The sequence below is a fragment of the Rhineura floridana genome, chromosome 16, assembly GCF_030035675.1.
Source record: "Rhineura floridana isolate rRhiFlo1 chromosome 16, rRhiFlo1.hap2, whole genome shotgun sequence".
Lineage (NCBI taxonomy): Eukaryota > Metazoa > Chordata > Lepidosauria > Squamata > Rhineuridae > Rhineura > Rhineura floridana.
Genome location: NC_084495.1, coordinates 22,870,562 through 22,890,344, shown reverse-complemented (window position 1 = coordinate 22,890,344; position 19,783 = coordinate 22,870,562). Strand labels below are relative to the sequence as shown.

Below are 19,783 nucleotides of genomic sequence, written 5' to 3'. Positions count from 1 at the left end.
ATGCAAATACAGAGAGAGAGAGGGAGTTTAAAACTGTTGTAATCCTTATTGCAGAAATATCTTGGAGTGTACAGACTCAGCAAAGGAATAAGACTCATCCTCCCAGAAATTTTAGCATAAAAATTGTGATTCTCTATACTGTAATTTATATGCCACTCATATGCCAAAATGACATATAGTGAGTAGTGAACACAGTGCTGTCTGGCACCAGGGAAACCAGATGCAAATTCCTGTTCAGCCATGAAGTTTACTCAGTGATCTTTCACCCCTAGCCTAAGAACACTTGTACTAAAGAATGGAATAAGAAATAATCCAGGAGTTGACGGACAACTACTGAAAAATGACACCATTACCATTGATACTGGAAATACCAACGTTTCTTTACTTCCTTGGCCTGCTGCCCTGGGTCACTATATAGCCATACTTCCACCTTTCAGCTGCCTCACTGTTACCATCTGCCTTTTAAACAGTCAGCAAAGGGAAGTGTGTGTGTGCGCACAGATCCATATAGCCGTGGGGAAGTGGAGTTATGTTACTGTAGGTCTTTCACCTGCTGATCTTAGGTTGATAGTGCTACATTCAGTGCACAATCAGGTATTGTATTTCAGATGGAGGGGGTTGAAAACGATTTAAGGTTTATAGCAATTCAGATGCTGATGCCGGGATAAATTCAAGATTTAAATCGTTTAAAATTGAGCACTGATTCATTTGTTGTGGTTATCTATTAATACTTAATAACTACAGCATTTTTCTTTCTTTTTTATTTTTGAGCGAAAAGGATTTGAAATCCCCACTCAGCCATGAAGTTCATTTAGGCTCTGGTCTGAAGGCACAAGGCCAGCTCGCTGCTGAAGCTAAGCAGGGTCAGGTCTGTTCAGTGCCTGGATGGGAGACCGCCTGGGAACCATATGTCAGCTGCCTTGGATTTCTGTCATGAAAAGAAAGGCGGGGTATAAATGTAATAAATAAATAAATTTGATGCCCATGGGCCCAACCTACCTCACAAGCTTGTTGTGAAGATATATAAGTAGGTATAAAATGGCTGCAAAGGGGGACTTAGGCTGCAGTCCAATACATTGAACTCTGTTTCTGAGTAGACATGTATTGGATTGCAGCCTTAGTGCTTGCATCATAGGCATCAAATTTTGCTTCCTTTAATCAAAATGATGCAGCTTTATAAAGGAAGGGACATGTTTCTTTCTCTACCCCCTGCCCCTCTTAGTCCACCTCCAGGCTTCAACTAATCTGTCATGATTACTGTGTGTTTAGACACATGCATAAGTCCCAATTGCATTCAAGTGTGCTTACTCCCAGGTTGATGTAGACAAGGGGCCTTTCACCATGAACCCTTCTCTGCCCCTTCCTCACAAGAAAGTCTAGGTTATAATCCTATACACACTTACTTGGGAGTGAGCCCCATTAAATACAAAGAGACTTGCTTCTCTGTGTAGACTTGCATACCATGGGATTTTTTAACATCCACCCACACTTACTGTGTAGTAGAATCTGCAGAAAACAACTTCTAAGGTGTGCCTGATCTCAAATGGAGATTACAAGGAGACATAAGCCACTAGCTAAGTGCAGGGGAGGGGAAAACAGCAGCTGTTTAGGACCACAGAATTCCTGGTGTCCAAACAACTCACTTATCAATCACAGAAACTGAAAGCTTTTTTTTATTGAATAAAATACAATTTATCATATTGCAACCCTGGGCTTCTTCAGGATAAGAGCGCGATACAAATTCAATAAAATAATCTTAGAAGGTTGCATAAACTTAGAAGGGGACATGGCTGTGAGGGGCGTGGTATGACTATTATGAAGGGACCCTGCACTTTTAAATTCGCCACTACATTGCTGCTCATGGCCTTAGCCATGAACTTCTAAGGTTCACCGGTCTTTGTTCCACAGAGAGCCATTATATCCCAAACGATTGATAAGTCTTCTGCTTTATTCTCTGTAGGTTATACTGCTATTGTAGAATAGACCTTTTGCACATACCCGCTTCATTAAACATGATCTTACAATGTCAGTTAATTTATTTCTTAGATTGAATGCCTCATTAAATTCTGATGAGTCCGGAAGTCTCCCTGGGCTAGACTGGTTATGAAACACTCTTATCTTAAAATTTTGTTCTGTCCTAGCAAAGTAAATGGACAGGGCAGTATAAAACTGGGTGCACAATTCTCTCTATCTTTGATGAAATGAGATTGTTCTACAAAGATAAACTCAAAGAATGGAAAGACTAACAATACAAGAGTCAAGATCAGCATTTTGTGTGTGTCTGCCCTAAAGGTGTACTCTTTTTATCTTACACCTTTTTATTGTTTGACTGTGTTTGTCTAAATAAAATCCTTAAGAACTTAGATACGACTGTATAGTAAGGAGTGCTAACCTGTTTTAATGATTTTTTCATTGTAATGATTGAGCTAGATAGTGATCCATGTAACAAAAAATGTTTTATTTCAGCAGATATCCTAGACTTTTAGGAATAGTGTTTCTGATTAATTGCATGAGAGGGAGAGGGAGCAAAGGAGAGAAATCTGAAATACATTAACACAAGATAAAGTAGTTAGTAAATACTGTAAGGCAAGGCAGAACACTTCATATATGATGGTTATTTTTTTCATCTCAGGTTCTGTAACTGAAACGAAAGTAAAGGCTAAAAAGATACTGTGTTTAATGCAACACTAGCACAGTAGGTAATTTGATCATACTTCAGGGATCAAATCAGCATTGTTTCTAACAATGGTGTCCTCTTTATTGATTCTGCACAATACCTAAACTTGAAACTTCCATTATAAAGGCAAACCCATTGGGAGTTGAAAGGTATGCACTCCTGGTGTGCATACAAACTGTTTAGAAACAGGAGTATGTACAGGTTTTTCAGCTGCAAGGCACACTTCGGTTTTTGCTTCTCTTCTGATAGAAATACAGAAGTGAAAGTGGATCTACTCATTCTCCCTCCATGCCTATCTGCCTGCTTCAAACTGGCTGTTTAGTGTGTGCGTGTGCGTGCACGTATTTTGAAGGAGGAATTTCCCCAAGCACCTTGCATCTCTGTCTGCTTATGTGTTTGACACTTTAAATCAAGACCATCACCACCACTCTTTTTTTTTTTCCACTGTTGAAAATATGCCCAGAGAAGGGGTGGTAGTGGATGAGGTTTCCTGACAACATGGTCAGCCTATCTGTGCTGTGCACACCAAATCAGCTAAAACTGGAAGAAAATATTTTCTTGAAGATTTGGTACTATGACAAACATTGAGTGTTTTTCGAAAGTGGGCTCACCATTTAAACTATGTATATCTAGATGCATCCCATGCTTCAAGCTTATTCAGTCAGTTCACTATCTAGTAGTCTACCTAACCACATTTGGGGAGGGGGAGAGTTGATTACTGGAGCTTCATAACCCAGCTTTTTCATGGGCATGCATCTAAATTCAGTTATATATTTAAATAGCAAGGCTTGCATGCACACTTGTAAAACTCACCACTCACAAGGCTGGCCCACCTGCTGCTTTTGTAGATGATTTGTCTATCTCTGTCACTGTAGTCACTCTCCATGGAAGTGAATGAGCATAAATTCCATGTGTACATCAGAGTGTAGTTGGGATTTTGACTAGGAGCAATATTTTTATCTTTTGTTAATTTTTCATCAAATTCAAATTGTGGGGAGGCAGGTGCAGGAGGAATAATGAGTGTTCATAAGAATCCTTACATTTGCCCAGTGTTCAAAATAATGGCAAGTGCTTCACAAACACATGGAATCATTCCTTAGAACATCTGCTGGCATGAAAATCGTGTCAAATATTTATCTTTTTAAAATTTTAACTTTTTCATTTACATTACTTAGGTAGAATTATCTCATTCACAATAAAACAATTAGAAAAAAATAACCTTTTTACATCAGTCAAACCATTTATAATTTTGGATTTTTATTGCCTGATATAATAATAAAAATATCAAATTATTTACAGATGTAATTCTACATGGTGAACAGGACATTCACCACATGAGTACAGTTCACCATTGATTTTTGTAGCCATATCTAATGGGGAAGGGGCTGTAATCAACCACAGGAAGTATTTTGCCCACATCTTTGAAAAGCTAGTCATCAGTGAGGAGTTCAAATAACTTTCAGAGATTATTTCATTCATCCATTAATGTATTAAATGTATGTTCTGCCCTTTCTGCAAGGAGCTTAGAACATGGTTCTTCCCTGCTTTCCTATGTAAAATTGGTTAGGCTAAGCCTAGTGACTGGCCTAAGGTTACCCAGTGAGCTTTATGGCTGAGAAGGTTGTTGGTTTGTCCTGGACTTTCTAGGAATTGACCTCTACTTCCAGGAATTTCCTGAGGCCAGACCTATAGATTTGACAAGCCACCCCTGCACTTTCTCACACCGAGTGCTAGTTAGATGCATATGCAAGATGTTCCTACACAAATCACTAGTTAGTTGAGCCCTTAATAAAAGGCCACAGCTCCAGGGGATTGTTGATTGCCCCAGCTATAGGCCAGGTCAGTGGAGAAGCAAGCCTGGTAAAGTCACATGGAAGTGAGGACGTCTGAGCAGCAAGGTGCAGGAGATACAGAGAGGGGGTGTTAGTAAAGAGAAGGAAAAACCATGGAAGCCAATCCCAGGTAAATGTGGATGGAGTTACAAGACTAAAAAAAGTGGTGGGACAGAGAGGAGGAGCTAGGCATTTATTCAGTCTCCAAACTTTGGGGATTCATTCATTCCTCCAATAAATCTGTTTTCCTGATAATTCCCCATACAAGGGGAATATGCTAAGCTAGTGTGGCTAATGTGTGCTGAGAGAGAGTTTCAGTTTAATGTCACAGCTGTGGAGCAAGGACAGAAACGGGCTCAGTGATAGTGTTGTAAAGGCTGAACTGCACACACAAACTGAAGTGTGAAAAAAAGGAAGCTGAGGGCAAGCTAACCAATCTTTAAGGTAAAAACATCACATTTAATTTCAAATATTTCAGTATGGAGGTGTCATATCAGCTGCATATCTGCAGGGAGGAAGAATACTACAATATACCTGCTATTCTCCCCCAAGTGTACTGTTTAAAGGTGATTTGAAGGAGTGAAATTAGATCTATGAATTCTAAGCAGCATTTAGAGGTGTAAAGCAACTTGTAGAAATTTGGTGTCAGTTTTTAAAAAATCAGTAGAAATTTCTTCAGCCAGAGTTGACAACCCCATTTTGAATCTGGATCTCCCTGGTCCCAGTTCAATATTTCAACTGCTAACTGCTGACTGAAAGGACAAGGGAACATTCTGTTTGTGCCTTCCAATTTAGTAAGACATCCAAATTTAACATAGAGGGTTATTTATTATTTTCATTTATTATTTCTATGGTTGGAAGCAAATTATCTTTTTTTCTGCTGGGGAAGGGTAACTGTACCATTGCTTGGATAGCAGGTGACAACTATTAATGTGCCTCCTACTTGATTGTGTGTGTGTGAAAATGTCAATGATCCTTGCATTTTGCCTCGTTATTGTTAATATCCTCTCACAGTGCCTCACTAAAGAAATATTATAAAAATGTTAGAGCATTTTAAGAGTTCATTTACACACAAACACACTCACCAACCACAACCTAAATTCAAGCACACACACATACACAATATTCTTCCAAAAAAACCACAACCTAAATTCAATAGTAATGAAATTACAATAACAAACAATATCCAGTCTTAGTTCACTTTTTTCTTCTAGCATAGTATTCAAACATAGTATAATCAATAGTTATGAAAAATTGAGATCTTAACCATTGTTTCTCTGTTGTGAAAATCGCATAATAAGATTTTAGCTGGTAAGAATGTGTGAAATGTATCCAGTTGTCACAGTCCTAAATTGTTTGGATTGAAAGTTGTGTTCTTGGACTTAAATCCCCTATCAAGATAAACACCAATTAGATTCACTGGTGGGTTCTTCTGCTAACCAGTTCCCTAGAGTCTACACTTCAGGGTGCTGTCCAGTACATTTTTAACAGTTTGAGCAATGGTGTTCCTTGAAAATCAGTTTCATGGTTTAATTGCTATATGTTTCTTCAGGAAAAAAGTGCATGTATCATTTTAAAAGTTCATAATTAGTTCAAATATTTGTGAGTCTGTTGCTGGAAGTTTGTAAAAATAAAAATAGATATTTTATTTCATCATCCACCATCATCCATTGCCATCATTTATCAACTCCCACCTTTCACATTACCTGTGGCGTCGCTTGCGTTGGGCTGGATGTTGGGCTGCTGTCGCTGTCGCTGTCTGGACCGGGTGCGTTTTCCTTGCGGCCTTCGGTGCCTCGGACTTGGGTGCTGGTTGTTGCGGCCTCCTGGGTCGCTGCCGCTGCTACCGGGCCCGGGCTCCCATGGCAGCCTTGGCGCCGCGGATTCGGGCGCTGCTTGGGTTGCTGTCGCTGCTGCTGGGTTGTGTGCTGCGTTGTGCTGCATTGTGTCGCCCTGGTCGGGGCGGCATCTGGGTGCTGCCGCTGCCGCTGGGCCGGGCGTGGTGTGCTGTGCCACCCGGGCCGTTGTTGACTTCGGGTTGCCGCTGTTGCTGCTGGCGCCGCTAGTGCGGCGTCCCTTCTGGGCCGCTCTGGGCCTCGTCTGGCTGTTGCTGGTCGGGCTGGGCTGCCGCTGTCGTTACTGTGTGGCCGGATGCCGCGGCCTTGCCTGGTACGGGGCCATGGTCCCTGGGCTGCTGTCGGTCGCTGCTGCGGTCAGCTACTACTGCCATCTGGCGGCTGCTAAAGTGTGGCAGTTGTCGCTGGCAATCTTCGTAGACCTGCTTGTTTGGCTGCGGGCCCATTGTTCTCTGGTGTTAGTGCTGATGCTGGCGATTATTGTCGGCATTGCTCTCGCTGAGTTGGACTGATTCCATTGTTGAAGATCACCGCGGGTCATCACTACGAGTCATCGCTGCGGCCGTGGCTTCTTTGGACATGAACATCTCTTTGGGTATTAATATCTCCAGAGTAAATTGACTGATGGTCTACAGTTGCTCGCACTAAGCCTAATAAGAACTAGGCGACTTTGAAGATCTGGCTGAAGAAGATTCTACAGCTGTTTTAATCACTGTAAATTGTGTTATGAATGAATTTTGATGAATGATTGAATGAGTGAAAGGAAACTGAATGAATGGATGTATAGATCTAGATGGATGAGAGATAGCTGCTATTGTTATTATCGCCATTATTGTTATACCTACTAAGGTTAGGAACTAGATGGATGGAATCCTGTATCTGGATATTTATTGTTTATTGATACAAGTACAGGTAATTAATGTTTAATCCCCATCATATATTTTAACAAATATTATAGTCATTATACTGATTAAATAAAGAGATAAATTGGCATTAGTTAAAATTGTAAGATAGGAGGGTTGTTGTGAAACTGTATGAAATAGGTCCCTGGATCTAGAGTTATTCCAACTCCCCGGCGTTTAGGGATAGGGGCATGTGTAAACCGCGGGGGGATGTGACTAAAAGGGATGGGGGCCAATGTATACAAACATTGGGTGGCAGACAATGGAGTGGTGCTGGAGGCAGACCTGGTCAGAATAGAGGAACAAGGGAAAGATGCATAATACCTATCCCTTGCTCCAGGTCTGCCCAAAACCAGAAGATAACTGGGAAAGGCAGGATTCTAACCAACCTTCGTTTGCTGCTGTGTAATGCCAGGTCTGTGGTGCAGAAAACATCTTGCATCCATGATATGATCTTGGATGAATCCGCAGACCTGGCATGTATAACGGAGACCTGGTTAGACGAAGCCTCAGCACCTATTTTAGAGGCAATGTGCCCGCCAGGTTTCCGCTATGCACAGCAGCCGAGGGAAGGAAGGTGGGGAGGGGGAGGGGCTGTCATCTATCGAGAGTCTTTAGTCTTTGCCAGACCTCCTCTCCAGGGGACCAAGTTTGTTGATTGCATGTACTGGAGGCTGGGCCCGAAGGGCAGTTTAGGGATCCTGCTTGTGTACCGCCCGCCTCGCTGCACGGCAGAGTCCCTGGCCGAGGTGCTAGAGGTGGTCTCGGGTGTACGTATGATGACCCCAGAACTATTAGTGATGGGGGACTTCAACATGCATGCCAAGACCACTCTCAAGGGAGCCCCTCGGGATTTCCTGGAAACCATGACTTCCTGGGAACTGCACCTTAGTAATACTGAGCCCACCCATGTAGCCGGTCATGCTCTCGACCTTGTATTTGTACTGGGGGAGGAGGAAAGTGCTCTGAAGTTAGGGACTATGACTTCTACCCCTGTGTCATGGTCAGACCACCATCTGGTAAATGTAGACTTCTCGTTGCCACACACCCTCTGCAAAGGCGCAGGACCTATTAGAATGGTCCGCCCCAGGCGTCTGATGGATCCAGAAGGATTCCTAAATGTGCTTGGGGAATTAGATCCTGCTGAAGGTCACTCGGTTGAAACCCTGGTGACGGAATGGAATACAAAGATCACCAGGACATTAGACCTAGTGGCTCCGAAACGTCCTCTCCCCCTGGAAAGATCTCAAACGGCACCTTGGTACACACCACGGTTGCGTGTTCTGAGACAGGAGGTGAGATGACTAGAGCGCCGGTGGCGTAAGTCCCGCTCCGAAGATGCCCGGACACAAGTTAGAGCAGCAGTAACTGCCTATCATGTGGCAATAAAGGCAACAAAGAAGGACTACTTTGCTGCCTCTATTGCATCAGCAGAGTGTTGTCCCAGGAGGCTATTCCAAGTGGTCCGAAGCCTGGTCGGTCCAGTTGCTCAAGAACCCTTGGAATGTTCAAAAGCCTCCTGTGACAATTTAGCAAAACACTTTGCTGATAAAATTGAGCATCTAAGAAGCTCGATTCCGCATACCGTGAATGCAGATAGTGGACCGGAGTTGACCAGTCATAATGTGATCCAATGGGATCGGTTTCGGCCTCTTCCTTCTGAGGATGTGGACAAGGTACTGTCAACTATGAAACCTACCACCTGTCTCTTTGATCCTTGCCCGTCATGGCTCTTGATGAGCTGTAAAGAGAAATTGGGCGATGGGATCAAGGCGGTGGTAAATGCATCCTTGAATGAGGGTGTATTGCCATTAGCCCTCAAGGAGGCAGTTATAAGACCAATTCTGAAAAAGTCCTCCTTGGATCCCCAAGATTTAAACAACTTTCGCCCAATTTCAAATTTACCATTTCTGGGCAAGGTCATTGAGCGAGTGGTGGCCAATCAGTTGTCAGCGCATTTGGATGAAAGGGATTATCTAGATCCATACCAATCAGGCTTCAGGACTGGACATGGAACAGAAACAGCCTTGGTCGCTCTGGTGGATGATATGAGGAGGGCATTAGATAGGGGAGAACTCACATTTCTTGTCCTCTTGGATCTCTCAGCGGCTTTCGATACCGTTGACCACGGTATCTTGCTGGATCGTCTGGAGGGATTAGGAATAGGAGGCACAGTATTACACTGGTTCCATTCCTTTCTCTCCGGTAGACAACAGCAAGTAGCATTGGGAGATGAGGTTTCAGACCCTTGGTCCCTCAATTGCGGTGTGCCACAGGGTTCTATCCTTTCTCCCATGCTATTTAACATTTATGTAAAACCGCTGGGAACCATCATCAGGAGGTTTGGGCTGCAGTGTCACCAATATGCGGATGATACTCAGCTCTACCTCTCATTTAAGTCCTCACCAGAGTCGGCTGTGGAAACCATGTCCAAGTGCCTGGAATCTGTGAGTGGATGGATGGGAAGAAACAGGCTAAAGCTGAATCCTGATAAAAGTGAAGTACTGCTCGTGGGAGACAAGGGAAGATTGGGAGACATCGACCTGATATTTAATGGGGTACAATTGCCCCTGAAAAATCAGGTCCGCAGTCTTGGGGTGATTCTTGATTCTGAGCTGTCTATGGAGGCCCAAGTTTCATCGGTGTGCCGAGCAGCTTGGGGTCAACTGCGCCTCATTCGAAGGCTGCAACCCTATCTTCCTGTTCACCAGCTCCCACTTGTAGTGCACGCTCTGGTCACCTCTCGTTTAGACTACTGCAATGCGCTCTACGTGGGGCTACCCTTGAAAACAGTCCGGAAACTACAGCTGGTACAAAATACGGCGGCTCGTTTACTCACGAATAGCCGCCGATACGATCATATTACTCCAATGCTTTACAATCTCCACTGGCTTCCAGTTATTTTCCGGGCTCAATTCAAGGTGTTGGTATTAACCTTTAAAGCCCTATACGGTTTGGGCCCAGTATATCTGACGGAGCGCCTCCACCATCATAAATTGTGCCGCCCTACGAGATCTGCCACACAGGACCTGCTTTCAGTCCCGCCAACTAAAGTGGCTAGGTTGGTGAAGACTCAGGAGAGAGATTTCTCTGTGGCGGCCCCCTCGATCTGGAACTCCCTCCCAATAGATCTTCGACATGCCCCTTCCCTAGAAATATTTCGCCGGGGCCTGAAGACTTGGCTCTTTAACCAGGCCTTTACAACCTCTGAGACTTCTAGGGTAAATTAGCCTTGTATTGAAATGCTGATAATTTATTATACTGACCTTGTATGTAATGTATTGACTATATCTTATTTATTGTATTGTATCATATTTTACTGTAAGCCGCCTAGAGTGGCCATTGGCCAGATAGGCGACCTATAAATTAAAGTTTATTATTATTATTATATGAGATGCTAATTATGTATTAAAACATTTAATTTTGAAATGTGTTAAATAAGTTACAAAAGCAATTATTATTGTAGTTAGACTACTTGATTTGAGATGTAGAAGTGCACAGATCAGCCAACACTAAAATGTGTGGATGTGCAAATTCATTATATTTTTCCTATTGTCTTTCTTTTCCTGTTGAGGAACCTTTTTTCCTTGCAAATCAGGGTTGCATAACCAGGGGGAAAGGATGAGACAGGAGCACATGAATACAGGACTTACTGCTATGCTGTCCAACTCTGGCCTGATGTTTACTTTAAAATGACTTACTAGCTTAAACTGTAAACTGAGTTGTGTTCCGTTCTGGATTGTTGGTGTATTTATATTTGCAACAAAAATAAGAAGTTTAACATCATTAACCATTATGGCTGCATGTAATACAAACAGTCCTTGACAGTCATCTTCTGTCTGTAAAGAACTGCCAGATCAATCCCTCTATTCCTGGGCAATTGATCCTGGCCAGCCACAACCCGTGCCTCCATTGCCAGGGCTGAGTTAAGCCAAACACCAACCCTGTAAGGTAGGTAGGTTGCCACCACCCCTTAACCTGGTCTTCCATTCTGGCCCAAGAGAAAACCCAAAGTGCCAGAACAATACACTTGCCAAGGATTCCATGAGACGAGCCAACCTGCAGTCCTTGTCCTGGAACTAAGGCAAAAAGACCCGATTATATGGTATTGTGTGGCTAAATGGCCAAGATGCTGGATTAAAAGCCAAAATTCCCTTGCAGTGAGTACACACTGATAAATAATATGTATCTTTTATTTAAAAATAAAAACTATAAGTGCAAAAACAGCAGCAAAATAATTCCTTAAACCAAACACCCAGAAGGTTAGGTAAAATACAAAATACTCAAATCACAGGACAAAAATAACAAATCTGTTTAACTTATGCTTTATTCACAAACCATAGGAAGACAGGAAGAATAACTTCATGGTTTCACATGTCCCCCCGAGATGTATGACCTGGATAGCATTAGGAGGATGGATCCCCAACAGCAGAGAACAAAGGCTAAACTCTCGACTCTACTGTTTATGAGAAAAACTCCAGCAACAGCCAGGAATTAATTAGCCAGTCAGAGGGCTTCCTGATGGTGAAATTTTCTTGACTAGAGCTTTCACACCTAATGGCTGTGCAGTTTCTCAAAGCTTCCCAGCCCTGTGGCCTTGAGGTACCAGCCTCAAGCTGATAAGCAGGTGTTCTTACTGCCTGCTTAATTAACTGGATTCACCTGTGAGAACTGACAGTCTCATGGCCTACTAGAGGCCCTAGTTCATGCAAGATGTTTCCCCCACAATTCCTTGCCACAGAGCCATCTTTATTAGCAAAAGCAGACTTTCTTTATACTCAGCCAGAGCTTGGAAAAGTTACTTTTTTGAACTACAACTCCCATCAGCCCAATCCAGTGGCCATGCTGTCTGGGGCTGATGGGAGTTGTAGTTCAAAAAAGTAACTTTTCCAAGCTCTGTACTCCCCACTTTGGAGCACTAGTATTGATAGAAATCATTGCAGCTGTATTTATGTATCCCCACGGGGATTCCAAGTTCAGCCACAGAAATACATTTCATTGTTTTCTTAAATACTTAGCATTGACCTTAACAACCTTTCAGGAAGTACCCAAGACTAGAGTGCTTGTACAGGATGAAATGGCAACACAGATAATCCAGGGGAGGACAATGTTTTCTATCCTGCCTCCTCTTTCCCTCTGTAGGCTATTTGTGCAGCCAGAATGCATGAGTGTCTAATAAATTACTTGTCTAGACACAGAAATGAAGCTTATGACCTTTCCCAGATTCCAGACACTCACACGGATTAATTGCATCTGAAACAATCTATTTAAAAGGTAGTTATGAATTATTTGTATTTATATGGCTTGATAAAGAGAAAATTACATTGTGACAGGAATTCTAACCTGTCTTTCATCATTATTGGGGTGTGTCCTGGCATTCATGACCATTAAAGCAATTTGCACTCTGTATGTGTGTACGCACAGTTGGCACATACTTGTAAATCCAGCTTGTACTCAACAAGCTTAAATGTGTTCCTGGGAGATACTACAAATCCCTCCTCTGTAGGTATCAAAACTAATGCTCATGCATCAGACTTAACTTTGAATCTGGGAGCTTGTGAGACTAAGAACATGGACAAGGCAATTGGATGTGTGTGATCCACCACGTGCCCTCTTGACTCTTGCCCTTCCTATCTACTTCCTCTTTCCTAACAAGCCAGATGCAACTGACTACATGAGTTCAGTGTGTGGTTGACACATCACTATGGGAACGGCAGGTGCTTGATGCCCTTAAGAAAGCATTGATGTGTCTGTTCCTAAAGAAGCCCACATTGCACTCAGAGGATTACAACAAGAACAGCCTGGTCACTAATGCCTCATTTAGAGGCAAGTTGTTGAAATTATAGTAGTTTATTAGCTCCAGTTGCTCTTGGATTAAGCTGATTATCTAGATCCATTTCACTCTGGGGTCAGGTTTGGCTATGGGACTGAAGAAACAGAATTGATTGCCCTGATGATTGACCTTTATCAAGTGAGGGACAGGGGAATGCAACCTTGTTGATTCTCCTTCATCTCTGCAATTTTTAATAAAATTGACCATGGGATTGTCCTGGAATGACTCTGGTTTGGGGTCATTTTACAGTGGTTCCACTTCTACTTTCAGAGCCATTTCCAGAGAACAGCACTGGGTCAGCACCCTGCCAGTTACAGAATGCTATGGAGTGCCACAGGGCTCCATTCTGTCCCCAATACTATTTAATTCATATTATTTAAAATTAATATGAAGCCATTAGAGAATAGTCAACACAAGATATGGAGTGAATTGTCATCAATATGCTGTGCTACTCCTTAACCAGCATCTGGATGCAATGGTGGGCTGGATGACAGCCAATAATTGGAGATTGGATTCTGATAAGGCAGAAAGAAGCATTGTGGATAGGTGACTCCTAACAGGTAACTAGACCTGTTACCTGTTCTCAGTGGGGTTGCACACCTCTTTAAGGATCTGGAATGTAGTCTGAAGGTATGCCTAAATTTAACTTGTTGACTGTGGCAGCCTTCTATGAACATATACTGGTTCTAAAAGATGTGCGCTGGCTGCCAATTGGTTCCAAACACAGGTTTAAAGTGCCTGTTTTGACATGTAAAGCCTTACATGGCTTTAGATCTAGATAGTTGATGGATTGCCTGCTCCCATGTGTGCTTGTCCAAATGTAATTACCAGGTGGGGATGCCTTCTTAATGCTGCCACCTTTGCTGAGTGTTCATTATGCAGCAACTTGGATGAGGGTGTTGCCAATATTGACACCTTGTTCGTGGAATGCCCTCCTATCATTGATTTGACTGGTGCTGACATTAGCAACTTTTCATCACCAGTTAAACACATTTTTATTCACCTAGGCTTTTGGCTAAATTGATTGTGGAATTGGGCAGCCTGCCCTTGCTGGATTTGCTTATATGTTGTGTGTGATTATGGTTTTTAAGGGTTTTTTTTGGGGGGGGGATTGGTTTTTGGTGTTTATATTGTACCTCATTCTGTGATTATTTTAATGAAGAGTGAACTAAGAATTGCCCAAACAAACAATATTTCTCCCCTTCTTCAACCTTTTGCAACATACTGTGCTAATAATTCCATAAGACAAGACATTGCTACAATAAGTTTGTGTGCTAGGGGAACTCCTGTGTCTTTTTTTGGGGAAACACATTTATTCCTGATTGCAATAAAATATATTGAAAGCCCCAGAGTGCCTATATGTGGTGTGTAAATAAGAGATAATAATTTATCTCTGTCTAGTCTCTCCATGTGGTTCATATTACATGATAAACCCTATCATATCTACTCCTCCAAGTGTCATTTTCTAAACTAAAAAGGCTTAATCGTCTTAACTAAGATGCCAAATAATACTCCATGATAATTTTCATAGCCCTTTTCTGGACATTTCCAAACTCTACAATACCCTTTTTGAAACAGGATGCCAAAAAAAACAAAATGATCTAGTCTTGAAGAATAAACCAAAACCGAAGAATAAAATAAACCAAATAACCTTTTTTCATGTAAATATTGTTTTGACTGTAACTGCACAAAATATTGTAAATCAAATCATGTATAGTTACTATTGATAAAGACACTGATATTTTCAATACTTTTCTTAAATAATTCCTGGTACTGAATTTGACTTTCTCACTACAGTAGTTTAATTAACTGAACTTTTCAGTGAGCTTCTACAGTGATACCCAAATGTCTTTCCCAGGTAACTGTATGTGTGTTTGCTTGCTCATATTTATATTTGAAGTTAGGAGATATCTATCTATCTATCTATCTATCTATCTATCTATCTATCTATCTATCTATCTATCTATCTATCTATCTATCTATCTATCTATCTATCTATCTATCTATCTATCTATCTATCTATCTATCTATCTATAGATATAGATATAGATATAGATATAGATATAGATATAGATATAGATATATAGATAGATATATAGACTCTGTGTATTATCCTGCAATGACACAGAGCTACTTTCATACACTTGGCAACAAGATTAATCAAGGCTTGCATAAAATTGACAAGTGGACTTTTTTTGGACAATGCTGATTGTATATTTTTTGTAGGGTCATTTTGTGTGGTAGATGGAAGTTTGGGATGTGTTGTGACTTGTTTTTAGAATAAACACCAGATGCTCCTTGTGTATGTTTGGACCATATTGGTCATACAAAATGGGCAATTTAATAACAGAAGTTCTTACTGATTACGATTGTGATTGTAGAAAGCTTTGTCAATAGCACAATTACTTCTTTGCCAGCATCCTATTCAGTCTTTGTCCTTTGCCATCTGCCTTTGTTAATACTCAGCATGCAAGATTCAATCCTCTAGGATATAGAAGTTGTTCACTTTAACAATAATCTGTCTAATTTGAAATAAATCATTATTAGGGCGAAAGTTGGGCCGAGGAGAACACAGTTCGCTTTCCCTATGTGAAGGATAGGTTTTTAAGGTAAATAACAAGGCAGGAGCTCCAAGAAGACATTTGATGACAAGCAAATATTTCTTTGTTTCTGTTTGCTCTGATCGCCCTCATAGTTCCTGCCAGTATGCTAGAATGCTAGCCGTGAAATCAGATTGTTATTATTATTACTGTATATCCATTTGTATATATGTGTGAGTATATGGGCACACACTCATACTCTTAGAAAGTGTAACTAAAACAATCTCATTCACGTATAGTGTAACTGAAACAATCACATATTGCTTCCCGGTTTAATCTGCCTCCGATTCCCTCCCATTACTTCCCCCACCCCCCGGGTGTTGAATTTTAGATCATAATATTTTTCAGGAAGAGACCTGTACACTTTTACACTCTAAATCTCCACTGATAATATAATATAAATTAATAATGGTGGTGGTGATGTAAGTGTATTTCATGTTCATTTCCCTGTTCCTAGCTTAGACATTATTTATTTTCTGGAGCAGAAACTATTTAAGTCCTTTTGTCTTTGATCACAACTGTTATGTTCTCATCTTCTCACTTCTGACTTCTCTACTCTCTGCCCCTTGTTTTTCTTTATAGTTCCAGCCACTTTCTTATTCATATTGACAGTTTGAGCAACATAGGTATTTATGTCCTGTGTTTTGAGAAATACTGCGCAGATTACAAGGTGCAATCATGTTAAATATTTTCTGTGCAACTATGATGCCTTGAGTCATATTGTTGTTATGAAATGAAAGCATGTCTGTCTCTCTGCCTCTCCCAACATGTCCAGGATTTTAAGAAATAGGTTTTGATTCACAGAGGACATCACAATCAGCTCCTTATGTTTGTTGGGTTGGTAAAATATCTTGATGAAACTAAGTGTCAATGATATCAGCAAGCACTTGCCACATCGAAGACCTTTCTCCATATATGCAGAGTAGAGCATAGAATCCATTTGAGATTACACAGTCCAGCCACTCAAGTCTTTAGACCAGTCTTATTACTAAGCTACCCAAAGTTTCTTAAATGAATGAATAAATACTCATCCTGTCTTATGAGTAAAAAACAGGCTGGAAAAACACTTTGCAGGCTAGAAGCAGAACAGGCTGGAAAAGGAGAAGAGTGCTCTGTTTTTCCTTCACAAGCCAACTCTGTTTCCATATTGGCTACAGAGGAATCTGACAGTTCTTTAGGTGCTGGCAAGATGTGGTTATCAAACCTGGTTCCAGTTAGTAGCCTAGAGGCCATATCCTGAACTAAGAACCAAGCAGTCTTCAAAAGTAGGTGCATATATAACACATCACAATAGAAGATACTAGATTATCATGGCTAGAAGCGGCCAAAACTGGTGCACAAACATCTGTTGATGAAAGGCACTCCATGCCACAGATCACCTGAGGTCCAGTGACAGATCTAGAAGAATCCCAAGGCTGCTAATCTGCTGTTTTAGCCCATCTAGAACAGGCAGCATTGTTTGTAAAGTGTGAAGAGGGATGTGCAAATTAAAAAAAAGTGTATGTTAGTACTTTTTCTTTACCCCTGCCCCCATAAAAAGAACTAACAAGCTGTCCTATAGTAGTTGAAGGAAAATGGGAAGTGTAAAGATATTCAAATATGTTTTTAAGTAACATTGCATAACGTTAACGCATATACTGTTGTACTAAAAAGGGTTCTCTATGGTTTACATGGGTTTTTGCTTTCCTGCACTTTAAGTATCAGTAGCTCAATGTTTGTTTGTTTGTTTTTTAAAGCATGACATTTGTGAAGAAAAGAAGTTCCAATAGGTATACACGGCTTAAACAGATCATGATATTGCAGAGCAAGAAGAAGAAATGATCTCTTCTACAGCTCTCTCTAAATCATTTATATAACCAACTATGTGCATTTCTAAGATAGAATCTCTTTTGGATCTTACTTGCTGTTCAAACTACAAAGTAGATTAAAGGGATGAAATATCAATAAATTTGAATAGAAATGAATTAATTTAAACTAATGGCAGTATAAAATGGTGACATTCTCACATTAAACATGATTTGGTTTATTATATATTCTCACTTATTTCATGAAGAGTAGAACTTTTATAAGCAGTAATTCAGAAAAATGAGAACATGTTTTAATGGAATTATACTCACTGCTTTCATGGATATTATTTCCGACACTGCTTTTCTTTCTTGCACCTGGTTTTGGTTTCTCAGTTATCATATTTTCCCTCAGTTTCAGCTCAAAGTCTTAAAAGCAACCTGGACTCCATGGAACATCAAATACAACGTTTGGAAAATGATATTAAGAAGTTCCCTAAAATAGAAGATCCACATGATAGATTTGTTGAGAAGATGATCATATCCTTTCTAAATTAATAACACAATTGTTTTGCTTGCTAGTGAAATATGCAAGTTGCATTATATCCATATTTTTATGAACAGGTTTTGCCCGGGGAAAAAAAACTTTTTAATATAAGACAACTACAACATAAATGAATATATTGCCCTGTTTTTTGTGTGATTAAGGGTTTGTAATCAAATGACATCAGTAATATCTGAAATGTCTGGAAACTGAGTGAGAAAACCATATTGTTCAGAACTGGCCTTAAAGTGAACTATACACATTTTAGCTATTATTTTATAATGTTGCTACTTGGGGAAAAGGGGGTGGGAGCTAAACTGAAGAGCTGAAGGTTTTTTCCCCCCATACTCTGCCTTGCCTCATAGAAACTGATATGAATGCTAGTGAAGTTGGTGGTTACAAAGAAATCGAGGGAAGCTCTTTCCCCATATATTCAGGGTAATCTCATAATGGTGAGCCAAGTACTAACACTCATATGTGGGTCTGAATTATAGATATGTATCTGGTGATAATTTTGGCAACACACATGAAATGTTTGTATACTAAGTCTGATAATTGATCCAATATTTTCTGTTTTGACTAGTGGCTCTGTAGGGCTTTAGGCAGAAATTATTTAACTGGACATGCCAGAAATTGAACCACAGATCTTCTTAAATCCAAATATGTGCTCTGTTGCTGAGTTATAGCTCCCTCATGCAGCCATGTGAGAAGCTTGTCATCTATAATGTCTACTTTGGTGGTGAGGAGAACTTTACCACAACCTTTCTAGCAAATGGCAAAACAAGGCGTAGTTACATGTCTTTCATCGTCTAAACACTACAGACCATTCGTTTTCCATGTCATACATGCACATTGTAGTAATTTATCCCATAATAATCATTTGTCCATTTCTTCCAAAGAACAGCAGTTATATGTAAGCAACCATTTTTTCCTTCTTTTTTTCAGAAATAAGCCAGCTAGTACTGGGGGAAAATCTTCCCAATTGTATAGATGGGAGATAACTGGTCCACGGTTCAGACATAATGACAAACTATGGCATGGTCTTAACATGAACAAACCTCAGTTTCACATGCTGCCTCTTCCCACTGCATGCTCACATTGGCCTGCTTCAGACCTCATACTAGACCATAGTGTTACATGTATGTGCCTCAGGCTGATGTACTCCTCTCCTCTCATGGGGAGCACATTGGAAGCTTTCAGTTCTGTTTTATTGAACTACAATTTATTGTTAAATGTTACGCCAAAGCTGTAGTTGATCTTAACTGTAGAGCAGGAGTAGCTAATGTGGTGCCTTGCAGATGTTGTTAAACTACAACCCTCCTCACCCTGATTATTGGCTATGTTTGCTGAGACTGATGAGAGATGGAGTCTAACAACATTTGAAGGGCACCACATTAGCTACCCCCTAGACTAGAAAACAAGCCAATTAAAAAGAAAATGGTTTTAAAGTTGACTTGTTTCTAACTCCAAGTCCCATGAGCTGAGCTTAGGCAATGGTCAGGGATGATGGGAGATGCAATCTAGCAACATCTGGAGGGCCACAGATTTCCCACCTCTGCCCTAGATTATAGTTAAGAATAGTCACAGTTTGTCCAGGTTCACACATAAAGATACATTTTGATTAGTTAAAGACTGAAGCAAAAGAGAGGAGAGCAGGGAGGAGAGAAGCATACAAGCCCAAGGCCGTAGTTTATTGTTGCATTCAAATGAGGATGTTACCTCCTGCACTACCACTTTCAAAGGAAAGCAGAGTTT

At 40.8% G+C, this 19,783-nt stretch overlaps 1 protein-coding gene across 5 annotated transcripts in view; it reads left to right on the top strand.

Moving 5' to 3' along the window:
• Positions 1-19,783, top strand: part of DIAPH2 (diaphanous related formin 2) — a 455,139-nt gene that overhangs the window by 244,499 nt on the left and 190,857 nt on the right. For all 5 annotated transcript variants that reach the window (XM_061598178.1, XM_061598177.1, XM_061598175.1 and 2 more), the window contains one exon: positions 17,900-18,025. In XM_061598178.1, coding sequence (XP_061454162.1) covers positions 17,900-18,025 — 126 coding nt within the window. The remainder of the gene's footprint in view (positions 1-17,899; positions 18,026-19,783) is intronic.